Source organism: Callospermophilus lateralis, chromosome 19 (assembly GCF_048772815.1).
Source record: "Callospermophilus lateralis isolate mCalLat2 chromosome 19, mCalLat2.hap1, whole genome shotgun sequence".
Classification (NCBI taxonomy): Eukaryota; Metazoa; Chordata; class Mammalia; order Rodentia; family Sciuridae; genus Callospermophilus; species Callospermophilus lateralis.
In genome coordinates, this window is record NC_135323.1 from 14,214,991 (window position 1) to 14,241,389 (window position 26,399).

Below are 26,399 nucleotides of genomic sequence, written 5' to 3' on the forward strand. Positions count from 1 at the left end.
TTGACCCAGATTGGGTTAATAAAATCATCAGAAATGACTGCACAACCCTGAACCAAACACCATTAGTCAGGACATAGGATTATCTGAAGACGTAGCCGTTTCTATGGGAACCACCAGACTAAATATGGTGGGAAGAGTGGTCTCTGAAATAAAGACAGACTGGGGTACAGAACTTCCAAAATGACCGTTTCTACCACAAGGAGAATGGCTGGCCACACGGTTGCCATCCTTGACTTAAATCCAAAGGATCTGAAGGACAAGGCCACCATGAACGTGTACCAACCTCATGTAGCACTTTGTACCTCAAGATTCCTCAGTGGAGGAGATAAATCCCCACCTAAATCAATAGGCTGTGCCTTCCAGCCCCTGTGAACGGAAACAAAGCTTTCACTCTAACAAGGAACTGAGAACACTCATCCTTTTTGTGGGAACGTTTCCTGCTACATGTTCAACCGGTAAGTCGTCTCTTCCCAAGGCAGGTGGTGGCCTGAGAATTCCGAGTCCACTTCCTGAGGACTACCCCACTATGCAGTGGCTGATGAGATTCCGGATCCTCTGTGGCATCCACAAATCCTTCCACATCTTCCACCCTGCCCCTCGGCAGGTGGGCCGCCAATCTTCATCAGGACTTAGAGCGCCAAGGTGGAGTGACCATGATACACCTGAGGAATTCAACTTCGCCAGCTCAGTGCTGGACTACTGGGCTCAGATGGAGAAGGTAAGAGGGCATTGTGTTGAGGGCAGAGAGAGGGTCGGCCTCAGTGGCCTGACCTTGTTTGTATTAGGTGTGTCCAGAGAAACCAGTCCCTGGGGCCTCCAGAATATTCATCCTCTAGCACATGGCTCATCTTTTCCCAAGACACAGATCAAGAGCAAAATAGTGATGGCACGAGAAGTTAGAGTGGACAATGGGGGTGGTGTGTTCAGCTACTAAGTCTCAGCCACACTGTGAAAATCCACCCAGAATCCATCTTTGTACAAACAGAGAATTCACCTGAGATGGAGTTGGAATGGATACAATTTTTTTATGAACCCCACGAACATGCATCCATACATTATTATTCGAGGCTAATATACCTTCTCAAATGTCTTTCTCTCCACCCTCTTTTTCTTCCTTTTTCGAAATTTTCATAATAACCCCGGACTGTCCACATCCAGTTATGCTAGGGAAGTGGTATGGGTTGCTGAGAGACCAAAGAAACCTGGAGATGGTATGTGAGACATATAGTTAATTAAAAACGAGCTTACAGGGAAGGTCCTAAGGTGGCGCACTAGACAAATAGCACCTCCATCCCTCATAGGGCTTTGTACAGTATCGTAGGTTACTGGATCCTCCCTACAGTGCTCTGTTTCACACCAGTTACTGCAGAGTGTACATAAACAGTGATATCATAGCTTGTGATATCAATGGAACATCATTGTTCCCTTGTATAACCATAATTTCAAGTACATTCTTGGCATATGTGTAAGAATGCAGGTTCTACAGATAACACGTTGGCTCTAAAATCTATTGCATGTGTGAGAATCAGTGTCCTTCATGATAATCCTTATCTGGGTATTCCAATCTATGCTTATTCTCATTGGTCCCTTGTCCTGGCTAGGTTCTCAGAAAGGGAAAGAGACATTTCAGAGACATGATATTTACATTCCTCATTTCTTTCAAGGATAACATAAACCCTAAGAAAAATAGAGCCTTTCATTACAGAGAACATTTTCTGTTTTATGTCAGTCACTTTGCATTTAAAAGGCAGTTATGGTCCTCATCTTCCACACGAGGAAACTGAGGCTCCAAGGACTCAAATAACCTGCTGGTGGAGGAGCAGAATTTGGTGCCCAGGATGACGGCTTTCATAATCCATTATTTAACCAAGTCTCAAAATCTGATGAGGTCAAACAACCTCTGCCTTCACAGCATAAATTGACTTTCTTCAATGCCCAAACCAGAAATCTGGTTAAGAACTTTGGAACATGAAATGGACCAGAGAGGAAGTAGAAAGGAAGAAGCATTGATATATCACCTTTCCCCTGGTTATGTCCCTAAAGTTCTGATTAATAAGTTCATGCACCAACCTGTGGATTTAACGGCCAAGTAAACATTCCCCCCCAGAGAATGCTAATCTTTGTTGGGCTTTATAACATCATTATCAGTCACTGCCAATTTCTCCATATCTCCAAATCTTTCTCACCCCCAGCATCCCATTGGTATTCATTCCCAAAATATTCCTTGGCTGTCTTTTTTCTGTTTTACCAATGGCCTTGATCATGATCAGTAACTTAGACTCATTCAGTGACTCTCTCTAGAGACTTGTCTGGTACCTAACATAATAGTTGCTCACTGCAGTTGTAGAATAAACTAATTTGGGGACATGCCTTGCTGCTTACTCCTGTGAAAGACCATCCATAAGGTCCTCTTTGGCTTCCTGAACCTCTCCTTACTGACTAACAAGCATCACACAGAAACCGATCCATGGCCTAATCAATGGCAATGCCCGAACCATTATAGAGTGACAGCATTTATATTGACTCGTTTTTTTCAACATATTTTAAAAATTGTAAAATGTAAGTTAGAAATGCAAGAGTTTTCAGTGAAATCTTTTGATCATTTCAGTCTTGGCCAAGAATTCCTTATAAAACAAAATGGCGCTTGTAAGCTAGACAACATGGTCCATGAGTGGAATATAGTTACTTATTGAAGCCACCCAATTTGTAACCCATGGTTGCTCTTGGAAACCAGATTCTGTATTATTATTATAATATCCTAGGATAGTATATTCAATTCCAATTGATTTCTGGAGCAGCATCCAAATTTATTCATGAGAGATTCATGCCAACATTTATTCATTCTGTTTCTTATTAATAGGGCTGGGGATGGGGCTCAGTGGCTGAGTGTCCCTGAGTTCAATTCCCTGTGCCAAAAAGAAAAGAAAAAAACTGAACTTCAGTCACATACAAAAATTCTACTCCTTTACAGTTTTTTACCCACTTTATGTTGCCACAAAGGACATCCTTATGTAGTATGTACCCATTAGCATAAATTTAGAATATTTTATGCCTTATATTTTAAATAGTATAAAGTTATAAGCCAAAATTAAAATAATGATGATTCTCATATTTGAACATGTAACTACCTTTATAAAAATTATGTTTTCATATTTCACATTTTCCTTAAGGCATCAAGAAAATAATTAACAAAATGTGAAAGGAAAGAGTGCGGGTCATCGGTCTTGTTTACTTTCCTACCCCCATTATTTAGAATCTTATAAGGCAATTCTAGTGAAACTCCATCAACTTTTGTTTATCTGAGAATATACTAATTTCTCACTTAGTTTTGAAGAAGGACTGCTGGTATAGAATTCTTGGCTAATAGGATTTTTTTTTCTTTTTTTTATTTAAGCCCTTCAGATATATCATCTCACTGCCTTCTGGCCTGAACGTTTTCTGCTGAGAAATTTGTTAAAAATGTTGTTAAGGATCTCTTGTACACCATGAATCACAGTGAACTGATTTTATTTTACTGCTTTCAAGACTATCTATTTGTCTTTGGCTTTCATGTTTTGATTATAATGTGTCTAATTATGGTTCTCTTTGGGTTTATCCTTCTTAAAGATGTTGAGTCTCTTGTCCAGGTCTTGCCTCAAATTTGGGAAGTTTGGGCTTTACTTCATCAAATAAGCTCAATGTACCTTCCTCTCTTTGTTCTCCCTCTGGGACTCCCAAAATGTGTATATTGTTGTGCTTGGTAATATGCCATAGGTTTCTTAGGCTCTGTTCATTTGTTGTTATTCTCTTTTCTTTTTGCTCCTCAAATGAACTGTCTTCAACTTTACTCATGCTTTCTTCTACCTGTTTGAATCTTCTGGTGACCCCCTCCAGTGAATTTTCAAATCAGTTACTGCAATTTGGGGCTCCTGAATTTCACTTAGTTCTTTTTAAAAATAAAATAAAATAATTAACTCCCCTTTGTTGATGTTATCACTTGTTCATTTGGTTTTCCTGATTTTCTTTAGGACTTTGTCTATGTTTTCCTTTTGCTCTTTGAATATAGTTAGGATAGTTGTTTTAAAGTTGTCATCGAGAAACTGATGCCTACATTTCTTTAGGGTAAGTTTTTGGAGATTTACTTTGTTCCCTGGAATAGTCCATGTTTCCCTGTTCCTCTGTGTGCTTTGTGAGCATTGGTGTGGAGGCAGACACTTGTCTCAATCTTGTAGACTGACTCCCTACAGATGAAAACCTTCACCAGTTTGCCCAGCTTAATAGATTAATGTCATCTCAGGCCTTTTCAGAAAGTTGTTTTCCTAGGGCCTGTTTAAGTGCTCCTCCTCCCCGTAATTTTCCCATTAACCTGGAAGTCTTTAAATGTCGTAATGGCCCTAGACACCTCATCCTCAATTCTTCTCAGGGTCTTGGATGTCCAATCGTGTTTCTCTATCCATCGTCTCTTGCCCCCAGTCACCATGATACCTGCTGCTGCTTTCAGAGATCTGCCATCTGATACTCAAACTCTGCTTTTCCTCTGAATCAGGAAGCACAGAAACCAATTGCTCAGGCAGTCCAGGGCCAAGCCAGAACATTGCAAAAAAAGTTAGACTCTTTTCCTTCTCTCCTGAGAGAGGAGTCAGGAGTTGGGTGGTTTACCTTGACTGCAGTGCACCACCCCAAGCATGGGGAGGAGGCAAGGATAAACAAAAACATCACAAATCTTTCTACATTTTAACTGTTTTTTTTTTTTTCTTGCTGTGTGGGCATTTGCTTGATTGCTGGAGATCCTTGACTAATTTCTAGAACTCCCAGAAGCTATTTTAGTAAATCTGTTGTTGTTTACTTGAAGTATCTGAAGAAATAAGGGCCTGGATAGTTTGCTAACTTGCTATCCTGACCTCTAGAAGCACCTTAATTTTTTTAAAAATCTCAAAATATTTAGCAATCAAGTGATGCTCTTTTGTTTTATTTTGTTGTGATAATATTGAGCCCTTAATTTGTGCCAGATACTCTTATAAGTATTTTTCTCATTAAATATCTCAAACTCTACTAACTTCTAGGCAATATTATTATTCTCATTTCATAATTGAGACACTGAGGCATAGAGAGAAATCCACTGTCCAAATAGGACTAATAGAGAAACATGAAGAAACGGAATCTTAAATCTTCAGCTGTCCGTGGTCTAATGGGATCTGAGGTGGAGGGGGCTACAGAAGGGCAGAAGTTGGCTGGGTCCCCACCTCATCTCCCAAATTCTCTTGGCTCCATATATGTTTAAAATGGGGTCTGGGTCCTTGAGCTATGCTCACCCAGCCATGTGACCACGACAATGGATCGTCCAAAGAAGTGGCCGTTTCCTTTGAAGCAGGAAGTAACACATGGCGTGTGATCTCACCTAGGAGGGCAAGAGAGGTTCAGAGACAGCCCTGTGGTGGGTGAACGGCCAAGGCGATGAAGTGAAGTGGAGCTTCCGAGAGATATCCGACTTAACCCGCCGCACAGCCAACGTCTTCACGCAGGCCTGTGGCCTGCAGCAGGGAGATCATCTGGCCTTGATTCTGCCACGCGTGCCTGAGTGGTGGCTGGTGACCGTGGGCTGCATCCGGACAGGTCAGTGACTCCAGGGGTCCTGAGTGGTCCTCAGGAGGCCGTAGAGCTGGTGAGTCCTGGGATATCAGGTTCTGGGCACCCAGCCTAGCACAGACGTCCCTGCTCTCTTGCTGGAACCATGGGCCAGGCTCCCTGGGCTCTGGCAATTCTTCTCACACCCTCATTCATACATTCTGAAGCACAATGTCATTAATGCCAAAATTCTCTCTCTCTCTCTCTCTCTATCTATCTATCTTGCACACATGCACATGCTTTCTCTTGCATGGTCTCAGACATTTTTGTTTTTTAAAAGATTGATCAATTGTTAACATTTTCCCATATGTAAGTGCTCGCTCAGTCTCTCTCTGTCTCATTGAAACATTTAAGAATTGGTTGTGGACACTGTGATACCTACCAACAGTAGGCAAATGCTTGTAAACACAAGAGAATGCTTCTGTCAAAATCCAAGACAGTCCCTTGACAGAACCACAATAGTGTTATCATGCGAGGGAAGAGTAACATCAGCACAACACAGTCCCCAACACACGAGCCCAGAGTTCAAGTTTCTCAGCGGTCCCAATAATATCCTTTGAAGATATTATTTCTTTAAGCCCAATGAAGTATCATGCATTGTATTTAGTTGTCATGTCTCCTCAATGTCCTTCAATGTAGAATGGTCCCCCAGCCTCTTCTGCATGACAAGGACATTTTTAAAGAGTCCAAGGCCAGTTGTTCTGTCTCTTCCTGCATGGTTCTATTCAGGTTACGCACTTTGGGTAGGGTTAGTCGCAGGGAAGGCGGTGTCTTTCTCAGTGTGAGCATCCTGATCATCTATAGTAATTATTCCACTACTTGAACGACAAGGTGGTATTCACCACATTTTTTATTTTTAGCAGTAATCTGTATGAGACTGTGTGAATGTCCCATTCCCCAAGAGTCTTTACACTATGGTTGACTGCATCATCCAGAATCATCCATCGATAATTCTCAACTGAATTAAGTGACAGTATGATGGTGTTATATGGGAGTGTCTATCTATATCATACCCTCTACATTTATCAGTTGGAATTCTTTTGTAGAGAGCTCCCTTCCTCTTGTAATTAACTATATGGCTTTTATCCATGCGATTTAGAACCAACATGGGATTCATGGTTACTTTTTCCGAATCACATCTTATTCCATCATGTAACACACCTGTCCTGCGTGTTCTCTCTCTCTCTCTCTCTCTCCATCTCATCTCTTCTAACTAATAAAATAATCGATGAAGTCAACCAGGTTATTTAGAATCAAGAATTAACAAACTACAGGGCTGGGGATGTAGCTCAATGGTTGAGTGCCCATCCAGCACATGTGAGGCACTGGGCTCCACCCTCAGCAACACATAAAAATAAATAAATAGAATAAAGGCGTTATGTTGACCTACAACTAAAAAAAAAAAAAATATTTAAAAATATAACAACGATGGCAGAGGACGTGTAGAGCTAAGAAATGATCCATGGGAAATCCAAGACCTGATTGAGCTGATCCCTCTGGGATAAGCAGGGTCACCGAGGATCAGAAGGGAAGGAACAGCATTCCAAGCACAGGCTCAGAGTCGGGAGTGGCCCTATGTGAAGATCGGCCATTTTGAAACAGGGGAGAGCTGTGTGAGAGAAAGATGGCAAGTGGGCAGCCCTGCCGTTCGGAACGGGCAGGGTGGTCTCACGGAGAGAGGGCACAGGCGTTAGAGCAGAGAAGAAATGTGGAGGGGGAAACGTGGGGAACTTGGGTGCCAGGAAGGTTCCTAACAGGGCCCTCGGGGGAGGGAAGGGAATCCTGCCGGCTTCCGATCACTGTTGGTGATAGAAATGGAAGAGAAGGAAGACAAGTTCAAAAGACCCTGCTGCTAAACTGGGAATGAGAGAAAGGGAGGAAACTTGAGATTAAACTGGAAGAGAAAGAAGTGAGAGAGGGTGACGATGGGCCCTGGAATTCAGCCTGTCCTGATGTTAGGGACACAGTCCTATTTGCAGCTATGTCCCCAAATCTGGAATAAATTTGTGTAAACCTGGCTCCACCTGTCCTCTGGATGGGTCCATAGAAAGCAGAAAGTTTAGGGCAGGGCTTACAATTTTACCATGTATACAATCCCTCTGGGACTTTGTTAAAATGAAGATTTTGATTCAGCAGGTTTGGTGCAGGGTGCGAGGTTCTGCGTCCCAGGTGGACGACACCTTGCCTAGCAAGAGGTCAGGGGATGTCCCTGTAGATGAGCCAGGCCTGCAGCAAATGGTTGTGAAAGAACCTGAAACAAGCCGTTCCTTCTTGTCCCCAGGCATTGTCTTCATACCCGGGACTACCCAGTTGACTGCCAAGGACATCATGTACCGACTACAAGCATCTAAAGCCAAGGCCATTGTGACCATAGATACGCTTGCCCCGGCGGTGGACTCTGTGGCTTCTGAGTGCCCCACTCTGAAAACCAAACTGCTGGTGTCTGATCACAGCCGTGAAGGGTGGTTGGACTTTCGGTCACTGATCAGGTGAGTTTCTGGTCTGATAAATCTGGGTGGTGGGGAAAGGGCATCCACTCCCAAGACCTGGGAGACAAGCAGCCAGCCATCTGACTCTCCCAAGGTTAGATGTCAGAAACTCTCTCCTCCCAGATGAGTTATCTGCTCTATGATCCTGGGTTAGGGCCTCCCCCTCTCTGGGTCTTGGCTGCTTTATCTGTAAAATAAGGAAGTTGAGATTCCAAGCTTCCCTCACTCAGCCTGGATCTATATAAGGGAGACGTTTGAAGAGAGAGGGCTGTTGTGTCCCGTACTCCTGGCAGACAGGGGATGGAATTAGGTGGGGTAAGAAAGACTCCTTTCCCCCCAATTCAGATTCTGCAAGCACTCGGGCTGATTTTGTATCCTACAAACAAACCACACCGGGTTTGTGTCCTTGGAGAAGCACCTCAGTTTCCAAAGCTCCTTATTTCAACCTCAAAACGCGAACGTTACAGCAAAGTTGCATGTGATGCCGAAGTCAAAGGATTAAATGAGAAAACCTTAAAATTTAAGAAAACTCTTAGAAAACCATTCCAATGGCCCAAGGCAAGAGGGTGCCATTTCCCAAAAAGACCAGCAGAGCCAGGCCCTCCTCCAGTGCTGGGATCCTCTGCAGCTTTCTCTGAACACTGCAGGAAGCTGCCATCTACAGTCAGAGTTGCCAGGAGCCTCTCAGCCAGGAGGTCCTCAGAGTCACAGCAGACAGAAGGAGCCACAGATCCCACCTGCCAGCTCAAGCCCCTCCAGACCAGCGATCCCACGCAGCCTTCCACTCTCCTCCCCTGCTCTCTCCCCTACTCCTCAACGCCAAGGTCGTGCAGTTAGATTGCTGTGAAGCTGCTTTGTGTCAATCACAAGCTTAGCAGCGAGGTTAGGAGCCCAGACCACAGTCCAGACGGTCTGGGGTGGCTCTGCCCTTGCTATGTCTCCAGGCAAGTTCCTCCTCTGCAAAATGGGCCTCCTGAGAGCTGTGCTCCCCTCTGGGGTGGCTCTGGGCATGGAGTGAGCTCCTCTCTCTCAAAGCTCAGAGCATGGCCTGGGACACAGCAAGTGCTATGGGAGTGCTCATTGATTGTCTTAGAATCCACTCTATTTTCTCCATCACCCCCCCCCCAATGCCAGGCCACTTGTCCATGTCACCCCCACGGTCACTCTAATGGCTGACCCTGGAGGGGTCCGTTTCTCCCCAGTGTTGCAAGTCCCAGTTTCCTGACTCCGTGCTTCTTTTGATTCCCAGAAGATGGAAAAACAGCAAGCGTGACATCTTTTCTTTGGTCTTGAATCTCTTTGCAGATCAGCGTCCCCCGACCACACCTGTATTAAGTCAAAGACGTGGGATCCCATGGTCATCTTCTTCACCAGTGGGACCACAGGGCTCCCCAAGATGGCGAAGCACAGCCATGGACTAGCCTTAAAGTCCTGCCTCTCCTCAAGGTAGGAAGAGGGCACCAGCTCAGAGGCTGGCCCCCAGGTCTGGTGCCAGCGGTATGTACCCGTGTGCAGGGTGGGCCTCGCGGCTCTCTATAGGAGGGTCTCCATGCTGGGCCTCCTGTCTGCTCTCTGCCTCAGCCCACTGAGGGTCCCAGAGATGGAGTCCTGGAATCCTGAATCTTGACAGAGACTCAGAAAAATAATAAGGAGTCCCTGGGGGTCCTACCTGAGCACCTCCACAGGAGTGTGGAGGAGACGTGGGTGGAGGCAGCAGGCATTCTGCAAGCCACACAAATGACAGGCCATCGTGTCCCCGAAGGTGGCCGACCGTGGGGAAAAGAGAAGGGTCTCGCAGTGTAACTCGAGGCAAGAGGCCCCTCCTCTTCTCTATTTTGGGTAAATTGAACTTGGAGTTTCCCAACCATGAAGTACTTGGGAAGAAAGTATCTAGAACTGAGCTACCAAGTCACTGTCCCGACCTTGAACCAAGAATATGTAGAGCTGAGGCTCGAGCTTTGTGTTAATCATTTAACCAACTGTAAGCTGAGCCTCTCCTGCCCACCTCTCCTCCTCTGCAGTTAGTAATATTCTAATCAGACACCCTCCACCTATTCTGACTCAGTAACTAGAACAAGGGACAGAGGTGGCTCCTTGTGGGCAGGGGTGTTAGTGCTAAGGGTAGCAGCTGAGCACTGAGACCCCAGGAGGTGAGAGAAGGGGAGGATGTTGGTGCATTTGGACTAATACGTCCAAACACAGCGATATAAAAAGCATTTGTAGATTTATATTATAAAATCCCATAGAAAGTATACTCATCGGATTGTAGAGATCTAGGATGGCCCTGAGCATGAAGGACAGAGGACCAAGGAAGAGCTGGAGAGTGAGCAAGGCCCAGGTTGGGCAGGCTCTGGGGGCCTCCATGTGGAGTTTGGGCCTCAGGAGGAGGAAGATAATGAGGAGGTGCTGAAAGGTTTGGGTGATGGGGAGATGTGACCAGATTTGCATTTGGAAAAAGTCCCTGTTGCTGCAGGATGAAGAAGGAGTTGGAGAGAGTTGGGATGGAGGAGGGGAAGACCAGGTACCACCTCTTAGAGTAGTCCAGATGAGGAGAGTGGCCTGCACCAGGTGCCAGGGACGGGAAGGACGTTAATACACTCAAAATTGCAGGAGGCAGAGCGGGCAGGACCTTCTGGCTGGATGTGGGGATGAGGGAGGTCAAGGTTGGCCTCCAGGTATGGGCTAGACAGTGATGACGTTCCCAGAAGCGAGGACGCTGGAGGAGAATCCGTCCAGAAGAGGCACAAGGAGAGATTAGGAACTCTGGGTTTGGGGTGCCTGAGAGACCCCAGAAGAGGTGCTCACGGGAAGCTGAGCTGAAGCTCAGAAGAGAGGCCCCCTGGCTCCTGATTTCCTAAGAGGGTCAGGAGGGGGCTTGTGGGGGGCTTGTGAGAGCCCCTCCCTGCTAACAGAAAAGCTCCTCCAGCCACAGCCCGCTCAGGGGCGTGTTGAGCTTCCTCCAGGATCTGTGCACACAGAGGTCCCTTAGGAGCAGCAGGAGGGGGCAGGGAGGTGGCAAACCCTCCCTACTGCACCTCCAATTACAGCCCTGTCCCTTGCCAAGGTGGCTGCTCATTGGTTCTCTTCTCCCTCTCGCATTCTGTGCCCCTTTGCCAAGGACAGAAAGCCCCAACCAGAACCCTTTCAGCCAAAGCATGAAGAGGAGAACTGATTGGCCCCCGACATCGCTGGAGAGACTCCAGATTGGGTTCTCTTCTCTCCACCCCTCAGCTCTGTTCCTGCTTTGCTGATGCTATTCTCAGAAAGGCTTGTGTCTCATTGCTGAAAAGTGTCTTCCGCGTCACCTGGTGGCAACTGACTCAGATGCAGGAAACCAGCAACAGACTTCTTCCAAGCTGTGGTTACTAGGCCTTAAGAATCATTAGCATTAGTCTGGGTAGCCTGTGATCAGAGAATGTGATATGGTGGTGCACATTAGGGAGCCGTGGTGAGGGTGCTCGGAGCCCCATCCCAGGCACTCAGAGTGGGAGGGCGATTCCCTAGCTGAAAACCAGAGCCCCTCCCCCCTTGACCAGCTCCCCTGCTGCTGGCCCAGCTGAGCCCACTGCGTTTTGGAGTTTAGCAGGAAAGTATTTCAGCTGAAGACCTCTGACGTCTTGTGGTGCATGTCGGACCCAGGCTGGATTCTGGCTCTCGTGGGGTGCCTGCTTGAACCGTGGACAGCAGGATCCACGCTGTTCGTTCACCACCTGGCCCAGTTGGACCCCAAGGTCATTGTAGAGGTAAGAACACCAACATTCCAGTATCAGAAAACTCCAGAAGAAACCCGTGTTTCCAGGCCATGTTTCTGGCCATGTTTCTGCTCAGAAATACTAAGAAATACTAAGCAAAGTCCACGTGCGTCAGAGAACCCGAGTTCTGAGATTCTCAGGGTAGAACACTGAACCAGAGTCACTAGATCAGATTCACATCAAAATGGAAGAGAACCCTTATTTCTGGGCTATTTCCCGACCTCCTGAAGATGAGATGTTATGGGTGTGAGATCCCAGAATATGCCTTTTGAGAAATTAAAGCCACCCCAGTCAGCCTATGTCTCCTGAATCTTGGATCCTGGCTGTGCTGGGGCCAGGTAGCTGGTGTGTGTGTGTGTGTGTGTGTGTGTGTGTGTGTGTGTGTGTGTTGCTACTCCTTATAATAAAATGTTTAAAAAGGAGCCCTTGGAATGTGACAGATCTCATTTCTTATCCCTCACCTCTGAAATTAATTGGAAGGTTAGACCCCAGTTCATTATCTATAAGTTGGGGTGTTTAATAGTTATGGCTTTATAAAATCACTAGGAATATTGACGAGATGATCCTGGCAGAGTGTGTAATGGGTTTAGTCCTGAGGTTGGCACATAGAAAACAGCGTCAGTGATGACATTTGAAGTCACCTGCATGAGCTCCCTCTGTGTGTGGACTTCATCAGAAAATTCTGTTTGTGTCTCCCTGAACAACCTTCCTTTTGCCTCAGGGCCAGGCCTGTCCCTCCACCGTCCTCGGTCCCCCGCCCTCCACACAGGGCTGCATATCCTCAGCTCCTGGGAGGGGCCTCTTGAGTTCTGAGCCTCACTTTTCCTTAGCTCCCCTCCCTGGTCCACACGCATGGTCAGGGCACCCTCCTAGAGCACCTTCCCTTGATCTTGGTGGTGCTACACCTTGGCTTGGCCCCCTGGTCCTAACTGGCACCAGCTTCAATATAGAATGTCCTCTACCTGCGGTGGCCTCCCCTGCCTCCCTCCTGAGCCCGCAGTCCCCGAGTCCTGCCCTTCCTCCCTCCTTCTGAGCAGCCTCCTTCACCTCCCTCTTCCCCAGGGTGGGCACAGCAGAGCCCGAGGTTCTGAAGACTACAGCGGGGGGTCCAGTCCTCTCTCTCCAGTCTCATTCTCCATGTGTCCCTGATGGCTGGTCAGCAGGGACAGGCCGTCCTTCCAGCTCCTCTGCCTGCGCTTCTCAAACCTCACCCCCAGCCCAACTCGTTATCTGCTTCTGCTTCCCGTCGTGATCGGCTGCAGCGCGTTGTGCACCCAAGCCTTAGAGCTGCACCAGCCTCCCTGGCCCACCAGGCCCGAGTCCTCCTCACCACTGGGATTTTAATGCATGGAACAGGGTTTCAATCCAGACCAGCTGCAGTCAAAACCTGCCTCCCCTTCTCTTGGCTGTGGCTCCCTCCCCGAGCCCTGATCTGAAGCTCTCACCACTCCCCTCCCTAATCCATTGTGGTGGAGAGCAGAAGTTTCAGAGCCCAGATAATCTTCCTCTGACGGACCTCAGTCTCCCTAAGCTGACCTCTGGCTCCTGTCCTCTGGGTCTAAGGAAGTGACGTCACTCGACTTGGCAGAAACCTCCTTGGGCTCCTGAGACTGATTCCTGCGAGACCTTTGGTCTCCATGAGCTTCCCACTTCTCTGCTGCAGACCCCTGCCCACTTGTGACTGTCCCTCCTAAGTGCCACCTCCTCCAACAAGGTCTCACCGCCCAACCACAAGGACAATTTCCCTCACTGTGTTCTTAACATAACTCCTCCAAGTCTCTGTGATGGCATCTGCCAGCTTCTGCCTTACCATTTGGTGCCTGTCTGATTTCCTCTGTGAGTGTCCGCTCTGTCATGTCTGATGTCACCTCCCTAGTTCTGTGTCCCCCCCCCGCCCCGACAGCATCTGACACATGCCCTAATGAAGGTCCTGCCCGATACACGTCTATGGAAAGAATTAACCAATGAGTGGGCTCTCTAGAGGGGAGGTCAGAACTGCCGCGTTCATAATGGGGATGCTTTTAACCTTAACTATCAAAGTAAAATCCCCTCTCTTCCCATTTTCCAGGTGTTGTTCAAATACCCCATCACCCAATTCCTGGCTGCACCAGGTGTATTCCGGATGATTCTACAGGAGAGATCCGCCAAGTATGTACAAGATGTTGGTAACAAGGAGCTCTGAGTAGGATTTATTTTCTTAAGGAATCTGATGGCATGAGAGATTTTCCTTTGTTTCTGGGAGAACTGCGTGTGTGTGTGTGTGTGTGTGTGTGTGTGTTGTTGGCGATGATGATTATCAGTCAGACTTATTTAAATTAAAGCATGACCCCGAGACTCAAGAGAAAAGCTCAATGTGCCTTGTATCTTTGTGGGGTTATTCAAGTATCTTTATTACAAATGACAGACATACAGAGAGCACGCACAAGATGGAAGTCTACAGATGAATCCAATGTTGAAAAGAAAATACCTGCGTAGCGCTCACCTAAATAACAGAAATAGAACATTGCCAGCACCCCAGGGGCTTCCACGTGACTCCTCATCGTCCCTAAAGGCAACCACTGACTCAATCCGATAGCAGTCCCTTCCCTATTTTCCTTTACAAGTTTAGGTATTAAGGCAATATTTCTGAGCAAGTGATTCCATTTTACATGCTTTTGAACTTGATATCTATAATTCTACATCACTCTCTGATACCTTGCTTCCTTCTTCAGGATTATTTTTAAGAGGCTCCCATGTTGTTGCCCACTGATGTAGTTAATTTTCAGTGCCATATAATATCCCATTTTATGGAAATGCCACAATTTTCTTCTATCAATTCTACCAGTAGAGGAGATGTGGGTAGTTTTCACATACAGGCTATTGAGTCAGTGCTCAGTGAACTCTGGCCCATGCATCCTGGTACATAGGAGCATGCATTTCTGAAGAGATTTTCTAGAAGAATGAGAGGATCATACTGATAATACACAAAGCCAAAAGATTAAACCAACTAATGCTCCAAAAGAAATGTAGGAGTTTCCGTTGTTCCACATCCTCGCTAACATTTGTTTTTGTCAAAGATAACTTTTGCCCCTCTGATGAACCTACACCATTGTCTTACACAGTTTTATTTTTGCATGTCCCTGTGTTTGAAGCTTAATTTTTAGCTACCCAGATATCTGCTCTTTGAACCTGAGGGGCATTATTCATGAAGCCTTGGTCTGGCTGGATTCTGATTCCATTGAATTTCCAAGCTCATACATATCGCAGTTAATTTTTGCAAAATTCCTCAGATGATGGCCTTTGTCCAAAGCCAGTAAGATTTCTTCATTTCTGCAAAATGAGCGACTCCACCTGCAATTCTGCTGACTTATGCACGTGGGGCAAAGCCCAGAGGAGGGAGGGAGGCTCCTCAGTGGAACTCGCCCTGCTCCCCCTCTGTCTGCACCAGGAGAGGGGATGAGGTGGGAGGTGGTGCAGAAGCCACTCCCTCTGTCCCGCCCAGGGGCTGGCCAGGCACCGCCCATGCCAGCTGGGTCAGAAGCAATCCCTCCCCCATTTTCTTGCAGGGATCCAACCCTGATTGGCGACTGTTCTTGGGAGCTTTAGGAGAACTTCAGGGGAGGGAGAGCTCCCACCACCCACGAACCCAGTCACTTAGGAGAAACCTTCCCATCAGACTCTGCTGCTCTCCCTGGGATTCCCTCTCTCTGAGCTTCTGTTTGCTCTGAGGTGTCCTCTGCTCCCTGCCAGCCTCTGTCTCTTGCCCCTCAGCCCCACCTTCCCCGAGGCCTGGGGAAATCATCTCCAAACCCAGCTTCATTCCCACCTAGAAACAGGAGCCTTCAGTCAGCACCAGCAGCCCTCGCTGAGGGCAGCATGGTCCCCCACCACCCAGCATGTCCCTCAGGTCCTGTCCACACCCTGAGCTGCACATCTGCTTCCCTAAGATGAGTTCTGATGAACCCACTTTGCTCCCTCCCCAAATCCAAATCGAACCCGAATTTCCTGATGAGCCCAGAGCCTCACGACCACCTGCCCATCACATGCCAGGAGAGATCTCAGGGGATGGCAGGAAGGGGGAGGCCTGCACTTGGCCTTGACCTCACCACAATGACCAGAAGTTGTACAGGAGAGTCAGGGAGTGGGCGGGCAGATGATGCAGGGGACACCGCTGTCACCTGCTAAGGCACAGGCCTGGGGCCAGCTCCAGGCCTGACCCTGCTGCCCTCCCCCAGCCTCAGGTTCCCCACCCTGGAGCACTGCTGCACTGGCGGGGAGGCCCTGCTGCCCGAGGAGTATGAGCAGTGGAGACGACACACGGGCCTCCTGCTGCACGAGCTCTACGGACAGTCGGAGACGGTGGGTGCCGGGCCCCGCGGGCCCTGGACGGGCTGGTCCTACTGCGCGCTGTGCTCAGCCCCACTGTGTGGCCCTCACTGCTCAGAGCCAACAGGAGGCTCCAGGGCTCCAAGCTCATTTGCCTCCAGTCGACTTACAGAAAGAGAATTCACAGCTGAAAACCCAGCAGGACACCAACACCTGAGGACGACGGGCACGGTCTCAGAAAGGGACCTAAGGACATTTTGCCACTGTGCCTGTGATGTTAGCTCAGGGAGCCCAGGGGTGGGTGGGCTAGGAGGACCTCTCCCTCAACAGGGAGACCACCACCTGGAGGTCCTGCCAACTCCACCATCTGTCCCTTCCCAGGTGGCCCCACGCAGAGGCATGGGCACTGGCTCCAGAGGGTCCTCTTGGGGTGGTTAGGGCCACCCAGGTTTGACTGTGGAATGCCACCAGGGTGGATGAGGGACCAGAGACTCTCTGCATAGACCAGACACAAACACACTCTGTGTGAGCCTAGAGTGTCACTGGGCCACCGGGTTGGGGGCATTTAGGGTGGCATGCCGGCCTTGAAGCTCCAAGACTCCATCCGCGGCAGTGTGGGGGGTGCCCCTCTCCCAACACATTCTCAGTCCATTTCTGATGCTGGGTGAGCCCATCATTCCTCCAGCTAACAGAGGGATGACGGCACCTCAGGCCCTGGGACAAACTGGAAAACTAGTTCCTTTGTTGCAATTCAACATATTTATCTGACATTTTTTTTTTTTTTTAAGAAAAAAAAATCACCTGATTGGTTTTCTTCCAAACTGAAAAAAAAGAAAATGAAAAAGAAACCTTCCGACTCTGGGCTGTTGGGCAGCTCACAGCTTGTGCTTGGACGAGGAGGAGGGTGGGTGAGGACGACAGGCTCATCCATGGCCCAGTCCCTTTGTGTCCACCATCTGCAACAATAGCTGGTGCCTCGTCCTCAAAGCCCTGTCCCCCATCCACGCAGCGGTACCCACCGCCCTCCAGTGTTCGTGGCATGGGCTGTGGGGACAGAGCTTCCTTCCTCTGCCAGGAGCTCAGGCTCAGGCCCAGGTCTCAGCCCTGCCCCTGACAGGCTTCAGGACCATGCCCCTGTCCCTCGACCCTCTGAGCCTCAGCTTTCCCCCCTGGAGAATGCAAATCATAATGGCCGGCTGGTGGGACTGTGATCAGGGAAAGGCAGTGTGCCCAGCGCTGGCCACAGGACCCTGCCCCAGCCCAGGCTAGCCCTGGAGCTGCTGGGGACACACAGGTGGACGGGGCATTCTGTGTTCTTGGGGGCTTGTTCTCTCCCAGGAGGCAGACAAGCAAGGGTAGTTAGAGGTGTGGGGCTAATGTGCGGAGTGATGTGTGCAGCAAGTCCTGTAGAAGGACAATGACCAGCGGGCTTTCCTGTATCCTGGCCCGTAGCTGATCTCCCCTGCACCTTTGGGTGGCCTCACACTGTGGTCCAACTGCAAATGCTCAGCCCTGGAAAGAGTGATAACAAGGAGCAGCCAAGGGGTCAGTGGTCAGGGAGGGGAAGGGGCGGAGCAGCAGCGGGACCAGCACAGTGGGCATACTCAACATGGCCCTTAGAGGGAGCTGAGGCCGATTCCTTCACCATCCAGGAGTCTAGAGCGAGTGTGTGTGGACGCCTGGTCTCCCCTGGCAAGGACCCAGCCCTGCCCTGGTGTGTCTCCAGGCCCCACAGCACATGCCCCAGGTCAGGCTCACCCTCTGTCTCTCTTTGACTCCTCACTGGCCACTGATCACCTCATACTTAAGACAGAGCCACCCCATGCTGGGGTCACTGAACAGTTGGGTCAGTGCCCTGAGCATGGAGTCCAGGACTTCAGCTTCCCCCACAAGGGCTCCATGTACAGCTCCTGTACATCTGTGCAGGGCAGGGAGCGGGCCTGGGGCCGTGTTGTGTGAATTCTGCTGCTTAGTGACCAGCCTGGCCTCTTTGGCCGTCCTCAATCCTCTCTCTTGTGAACAGGGAATGACTTGCGCTGTCTTCCGGGGAATGGACATCAAGCTGGGCTCCATGGGGAAGGCCGTCTCACCCTTCGACATCCAGGTCTGGTCCTCAGGACTTTGGCAGGAAGGCACAGTGAGGGCCCAGCTGGCACTGGACCCTCCTGTGACAGCAGGTGACAGATCCAGCCATGCCCGGTGTCCCTTCCCTCTCTCTCCCTCTCTCTTCCATTTCTTATGGAGGCTACCTGGCAGCCAGATGCTTCACACACAGTGAAGGGAGGACACCTCCCCCGAGCGCTGGAGGCTTTCCCCACCAAGTGGTGCCAAAGGCACATGGGCGATGGCTTCATACTCATAAAACACACCGACCCTTGACTCTGATTCCACAGTTACTCACTTCACAGAATTTTGAAAGTCACATTCTATTTTCAGACATGGTTCTCCCGTCACTCTCCCCAATTTCTTCCTGGTGTCCCGTGTAGAAGCCAGGCCATGCTCAGGCGGGGGCAGATGGGCTGGGCGAGTCCTGCACGGCGGGACTGACAGGCTTCTTACTCCAGATCATCGACGACAAGGGCAACATCCTGCCCCCCAATGCTGAAGGAAACATCGGCATCAGGATGAAGCCCACCAGGCCACCAGGCCTCTTCATGTACTACGAGGTAATGGAACGCCGGGTACCCCTGCCCAGAGCCCTGCATCCTGAGCTTCTTCAGGTCATCCTCCATTTGCTCTCACTTGATGAAGCCCCTTTAAATTGCTCCATCTCCCTACCCTAACCCCTCTGAGGCTTAATGGGTAACGGCTGGGGTAGAAAGAAGACTTGCTTCAGAACCACCAGACATGTGATGCCTCATGAGTCCCTTCAGCCCTGTTCAGTTGTTTGGTTGGTTTTTTTTTTTTTTTTTTTCCCATTCTTTTTGGTTCTCAAACTTGATTTCTTTTCAGTTACTCTATTTCCAGTCCCCTGATTCTTTCTTTGACCTTCTCTAGTATGCACTTCCCTTCTAGTGGATTCTTTACTTCAGTTATTATACTTTTGAGCTCCAGAATTTCTCTTTTGGAAAGAGAAATCTTATCATTTCTTTCTCTTTAAATATTTTTGTTTCATGCATACGTCATTTTGCTGACTTCCTTTAACTCTGGTCTGTTTTACCCCTTGGCTCATTAAGCATATTCAAAATACTCAAGTTATCTGTCAAGTAAAGACAATGTTGGAGATGTCAGAGATGGTCTCTGCCCATTAATTTTATTTTGGGGATGAGCCATGTTTCCCTGCTTCTTTGTATGCCTGTGATTTTGTTGTGGCTGGTGGTGGTGTTGTTGCTGGCGGTGGTGTTAAAAATTGCTTGTCTTAATGCGGTAACTCTATATAACCTTGAAAACCATATTCTCTTTCTTCCTACTGCTTTTTGCACCTGAATTCTGCTTAAACTAAGTCATCGCCTCACGTCAGCCCTCCAAGTATCAACCAGACAAATTAGGACATAGCAATTTCCACATAAGATCTGTTCTGCTCCCTACAGTCGTGGGAGGACAGAGGAGGAAATGGGGAGCAGGCCCGGCCAGACAGACCATGACTCTCGTGCTGGAGTAAAGGTGGGGCCATTGTGAGTGCAAATGCCACAAACTTTTCTACCATTTTGAAGATGGCTTTTCCTTGGCCAGAAATCTCTCAGTTGGTGTAAATCTTTGGCTACCTTCTAGAGCAACTACAAAGTCAGTTCAGACAGCTTCCAGTTTTCCCTTGTGTGGTTGATTTGATAGTTGATGTTTCTGTGGAGGAACGAGAGATCAGAGCTTCTAATCCGCCATTTCCCTAACATCAATCCCCTCTACCACCTTTAAAAAGTAGCCGAGGTTTACCTGAAGGAGGTAAATGTGGACTCTGCCCCTCGCCATGTGTAGGTGAGATATTTTCTTCCCAACCCTCAGGAGCTTTTCTTTTCTCCAAGGAAGGATTAGTGAGGTTCACCTTCAAGAAATCAGGTTCAGAGGGAGGAAAGAAATTGCTTGTATGGATGTGTAAGGCTGTCTTCTAGGGGCTAGGCTCGGGCACTATCTGAGAAGAGGATGCCAGAAAAACTCATTCTGGTCAGGGAGGACCTGTCTTTCAGGGTGCATTAACCAAAATATCAAAAGATACTTTCATACCCCAGTGGTGCATGAATGGGGGGAAATATACCCACAATGCAATGTTTCCTAAGTTTCATTCATTTCTGTCCACATCTGACCACAGTCCATTCTATTCTTTGTTAACTATGTTTTTATCTACTTTATGTGTTCTCAAACAAGCTTATTGTTTCACTTTAAAATTTTTTTTAACAATTGATCTAGTATCATAGGTGGAAAACAGTATCATTTGAAAATCCGAAGGCTGTTGTAACTATAATTAAATATTTTTAAAGAAACTGTCTAAAATTTTAGATAAATCCTGTTTCTGCTTAAAACTCTGATCTCAAAGCTTACCTTCCTCTTGGTATTTGCAGAACTTCTAAAAACATGTGAACTGCAAACCAAGAATCTCCTTGATAAAAGCAGAACAATCAGAAGTGAATACAAAAAGGGGGGGGCTCTCCTGGGTTTGCAGGTGTCTCTTAAAATCATCTGGTGTCCCACAAGAGGGGCTGCTAATGGATCAAGGACTAGGCTATGAAGCAAGAACTAAATTCAAATATCATCCCTTTCCTTGATTTTTTGGTTGATTTTGAGCAAGTAACTGTGCTATTCTGAGCATCAGTTTCTCCTTCTATAAAATAAGCTACAAAAAAAAAAAAATCCAGCCTCACACAAAATCATATACAAAAATGTTTGTAGCAGTTTTACTCATTATAGCTCCCAAGTGGGAAAAAAAAACCCAGACATCCTTCAATGGGTGAATAGCTAAACAAAAACTGAGGTACATTTATAGCAAGGAAATTTATTCAGAAAAATAAAAAAAATCAAACTATCAATGAACACAGCAATGTGGATGAATCTCCAGAGAATTAAACTAAGGGAAAGAAGCAGTCTTAAATGGCTACATACTGTGAGTCCACTGATAGAACTGGGGGACATTCTGTCAAGTAAATTAATCCAAGGACAAGAAAGACAAATACCTTGTGTTCTAAATCTCCTGAAGAAGCTTAAAACCTTGATCTTATAGAAATAGAGAGTAGAATAATGTCACTAGAGGCTCAAAAGGGGATAGGGGATGGAGAAGAGAGGGAGTTTGGGTAACGAACACCAAAACAATGAGACAAGATGAATGAGTCTAGTGTCCTACAACACAATAGGGTGACTATAGTTACAACAATTTATTATGTATTTTATAAAGAAGAATTAGGAGTTCAAAATTTCTCAACACACAAAAAAATTGTAAATGTTTAAGGAGGCAGAGATGCTTATTTTTCTGATTTGGTCATTACATATTGTGTTCATGTTCTGAATCTTCCCAATAATATGTAGAGTTATCATGTGTCAATTTATAACAATAGGGAACAGGATAGTGTTGCCAAGGGACTTAGTGGTCGAGTGTCCCTGAGTTCGATTCCTGGTATTAAAAAAAAAAAAAAACCTAAGCAATTCTGCTAGTGGGGGCTGTGTTTTGTGCCCTGACTCTTGTGGTGGGTACACAAACCTACACAGGTGGTCAATATGCATATGACTAAATATACTCACAGACATACACAAAGTAAAAGTGAACTAGAAAAAATCAGAATAAGATCAGCAAATTCTATCAATGTCGGTATCCTTAATGGAATACTGAAAAATAGTTTTGCAAGATGTTACCGCTGGAGGAGACTGGATAAGTGGTACATGGGATCTCCTTATCATGTTTCTTAAAACTGGGTGCAGATCTACAATTATCTTCCAAGGAAAAGTTAACTTGAAACTATCACCCTTCTAGGCTGTCTGAAAGGATCAAATGGAAAAGTATCGGGGAAGAAAATTCACGCAGTGAATGCTCATCAGCCCCTCTCCTTTGTCCAGGCACCTTGTAAATGCTGAGCTCCTAGCAGGGAATAAAGTAGAAAGCTTTCCCACAATAAGGGAAATTTTATTCCGGTGGCATGCCACACAAAAGTGAGCTGTTATTTCTAAAGACTGTCTTTAAAAATGCCTCATAATGTCCACTCGTGGAGAAGCAGCAGCACTGAGTTCTCGCATGTGCTGTAAACAGACTCAAAGGCATTATAAAATTTGCCCAGGTACCAGGGAGAACCAGAATCCAACCCCAGATCCGAGCCTGAGGCTGCAGCTCATCCTCTCTCACCTCACTGCCTTCACAAACGGGGTCTGTTCTCTTTGCAGAACAACCCAAAGGATACAGCGAAGGTGGAGTGTGGGGACTTTTACAACACTGGGGACAGAGCAACTATGGATGCAGAAGGTTACTTGTGGTTCCTGGGCAGGGACGATGACATCATCAATGCCTCTGGGTAGGTGTGGCTGACCCTGTGCTGGATCCTGTCACCCTCACACGTCTCCCAGGATCCACTGCCTGTCTGAGCTTCCTCCAGGCCTGGGTGATGGCACCTGAGGTCTAATTCTGAGCAGAACCATTTCTAGCATCTATGGGACCTGTGCACCTCCTGTGTCCGGAAAAGCCAATCAAACAAAGTTCAAAGTTCTGGATGGGGATTAAGATATCACACAATTTAAAGGTGGTGGTGGGATTGGGAGGGGAGACTGTTTTGGTCCCCCAGCCTAGGGGAGCTTATTTTATGTCTGTGTTCCACTTACACGGCACGGCTTATCCTAGGAGAAACGTGGTAATAATAAGAACTTACCATGTGGAAACTCTCCATTGCTCTCTATAACCCATCTCAATGCAAACGGGAGATGAGATTCCCATGCTTATGCCACTGACAGTGAAACTGGGTCACTGAACAGTGAAGAAACTGGCCCACAGTCTCAAATGTCATAAACGATGGCATCCCGATCAGAGCCGAGGAGCCTGAGGCTGAGCCCTAACTCCAACCTGATTTTGAAACCAAGACATACGACACAACTTCCCTTGAATATTTCAGAAACTGCGATATTTTTAACAGACACATAATAATTGTACATTATGATAATTTGATACACATCTGCAATAAGAATAATGAAATCAGATCATTAGCATACCCATCACCTCATGCATCCATCCTTTCTTTGTGCTGAGCGCATTCAAGCATCCCTTCTATTTTGAAATATGTTATACATTATTGTTAAGGATAGTCACCCTGCTGTGAAATAGCAATAAAACCTCCTACTTATATATTTCTAAAAATGTTGATATGGGTGTGTGCTGAAAATTTGCTAAGAGAGTATATTCTAAGTTTCTCACCATGCATGAGTACTGTATATAACCCACCAGCAATGGTACAGGAGGTGATGGACATGTTCATCTGCTAGACTGTGGTAATTTCACTATGTGTATGTAAAGCACTGTGTTTATAAAACATGCTTATAAACACTTTAGTATATTTTACACATATATGTGCATATCTGTGTACACAGACATACATATATATATATAAGCCAATATACTAGTATATATATATATTTTTTTTTTTTCAATTAAAAAAATATATATATATTATCCATTTCAATAAAATAAAGCATGTTGGTAGAGTGAGGAGAGGATGTGGAATTTGCTTGCAAGTTGCAGACAGAATCGAGGCTCCTGGGAAGTCTTGTGATGGGGAAACGACTTGCCCCTAGGACCCAGGCTCTGGGAGAGAAAGCTGCTCCCTCCCGCCCACCAGAGGCCCTGGGGCCAGAAGTCCCTGGTCACCGCTGGGCTGGGCTGCGAGGGTTACCTCCAGCACAGAATGCCCAAGCCTTTGCACTTAGGAACCAAACACGGGCAGTTCCCAAGTCTCAGACTCCCCAGGACCGCTACCCTTGGGGTCCAGGGGAGATGCGACCCTCCAAGGTACAAGAGTTAGACTTAGTTCCCCCAGCCCCAGCCTCTGCCCCCAACATTTGATCCCGCAGGTACCGCATCGGGCCGGCAGAGGTGGAGAACGCCTTGGCGGAGCACCCTGCGGTGGCCGAGTCGGCGGTGGTGAGCAGCCCGGACCCGAAGCGCGGGGAGGTGAGGAGGTCCCCAGATCCGTGTCCGCGCGTGCCCTGGCGGAGCAGCTCCAGGACACCTAGGACAGGGCGAAGGCGCGATAGATGCGCATGTGCACGACTACTATGGGGTCACCAGGTGGCGCTGTGGCCTCAGCTGAGGCTCGGAAACAGCTGCTAAAGCTTAATGAGCGTTTACTACGTGCCAGATCACTAAAGGCTCGCAAAGCCAGCAATCTAAGGATGCTTATTGCATTCTCTGTATAGACAAGGGAAAAGAAGGGGTTAAGTAACTTGCCCGTCAATCACACAGCTAATATGAGGTGGGGCCCGCCAGGCGTGGTGGTCCATGCCCATCGTCCCAGCTACTGGGCAGAGTGAGGGAGAAGGATCGCAAGCTCAAGGCCAAGCTGGGCAACTTATGGATACCGTACCCAAAATACACAGCTGAAAAGGGCTGGACTCAGGAGTACTGGGTACCTTGGTTTAATCCCCAGTACCTAAAGGGGGGGAGGGGGGGAGGAGGAGGAGGGGGAGGGGGAGGGGAGGGGGAGGGGGAGGGGGAGGGGGAGGGGGAGGGGAGGGGGAGGGGGAGGGGGAGGGGAGGGGGAGGGGGGGAGGGGAGGGGAGGGGGAGGGGGAGGGGAGGGGGAGGGGGAGGGGAGGGGAGGGGAGGGGGAGGGGGAGGGGAGGGGGAGGGGGAGGGGAGGGGGGAGAAGGAGGAAAGAGATAGATCCAAAAGAGAACTCCAAGCAACCTATCTCTAAAGCAAGTGTTTATTGGTTCAACAAGTGTTAATTGATTGAGTATCTTCTGTGTACAAAATCTTTTGCAATGAACTGGGACAAAATTGCTAATGTAAAAATGAATTGTTAACAATTATTAAACCCTGCTGGTTTCCAGCACAGATCTCTATGATGAAGATGGTTAGTGGGAGTGATAACAAATGGAAACAGATGATTTCTATGTGTTACCTCATGGGTCTTTACAGAAAGCCTATGAGGAATGACACGTTTATTGTCCCCATTTTCCAGAGAATCAAAATGAGTTTAGGTATGAAATAGAAATAGGAAGGCCAGGGACATGGACCTGCTCCCCCTCCTTTTCCAAATCCCTGGTGCTCTTGACCACCCTGGGCTCAGCCATCAACTTGCCTTTCCATTCATTCAATAAACACTTTTTAAACTCTGTACATAATAGGCCCTTCCTCTGAGGGGCCCTCATCTGAGACCCCACTCCCGTTCTGCAGGTGGTGAAGGCATTTATTGTCCTGAACCCGGAGTTCCTGTCCCATGACAAGGACCAGCTCACCAAGGATCTGCAGCAGCATGTGAAGTCCGTGACGGCCCCGTACAAGTACCCGAGAAAGGTGAGCCAGGGCAGAGGGATGGGCCCCGTCCCCCCGCACAGCCAGGGTTTTGCTGCACATCTGGAGGGTGGCCCTGCAGTGGGGAGATTTTCTCCCTGCAAAAGAGATTAACTGGGATCACTGTCACTGGGAGGCAGAGCTAGAAGCCAAATGCACGTGTGTCTGACAGCAAATCTCGTGTTTCTGTCATGAGTCAAACCATCACTGTCAAGCATAATGTTCTGCCGTCTCACCGACAGCAGAACAGGTGATCTCCCCAGGGAGGAGGTGAGATGTCCCCACAGGTAATACAGCACCCCAAAGCATGAAGGGCTGTAACGATGAAGGTTTCTTTCTTGATCGTGCACAGTACGTCCCCCATAGCTCTTCTGGGATCTCTGCCCCACATCCGCTCATCCTGGGGCTGAGTTAAAGGAGCAGCCATCACATAGTTACCTGCTAGGTGCTGTACGAGGTGGAGAATAGGGAGGCTGTTGGTTCCAGACTCTCGGCCTCAATGAAACCTACGTCCTTCCACCCCATTTCATGGGCAAAGCCAGTCACGGGCTCTGTCCAGCTTCAGGGAGTTGGGAGAGGAATCTGCCAAGCTCAGTGGACCCCATTTAGGTTGCCAGGAGGTTTCGTCCTTTATGGGGACTGTGAAGGGCAAAGGAAGGTCATGGGGAATGGGTGGGAAACTATAGCAGACTCAGAAGGGATTTGCTTTCTTCTCAACTAGGTGGAGTTTGTCCTAGAACTGCCTAAAACCATCACCGGCAAGATTAAACGGAGTGATCTCCGGAAAAAGGAGTTTGGTGGGATGTCATCAGGAAAAAAAACAGAACCTACCCCGTGA

General features: G+C 47.9%; 1 protein-coding gene across 1 annotated transcript; it reads left to right on the forward strand.

The window, feature by feature from the left end:
* The first annotated feature begins 526 nt into the window (after positions 1-526).
* On the forward strand, positions 527-26,399 carry Acsm1 (acyl-CoA synthetase medium chain family member 1). The gene is made up of 13 exons (XM_076840920.2): positions 527-718; positions 5,382-5,592; positions 7,886-8,093; positions 9,399-9,539; positions 11,677-11,836; positions 13,914-13,993; positions 16,060-16,183; positions 18,174-18,254; positions 18,715-18,816; positions 22,448-22,575; positions 24,119-24,218; positions 25,445-25,564; positions 26,283-26,399. Exons 1-13 carry the CDS (start codon positions 527-529, stop codon positions 26,397-26,399), a joined length of 1,764 nt encoding a protein of 587 aa, XP_076697035.2.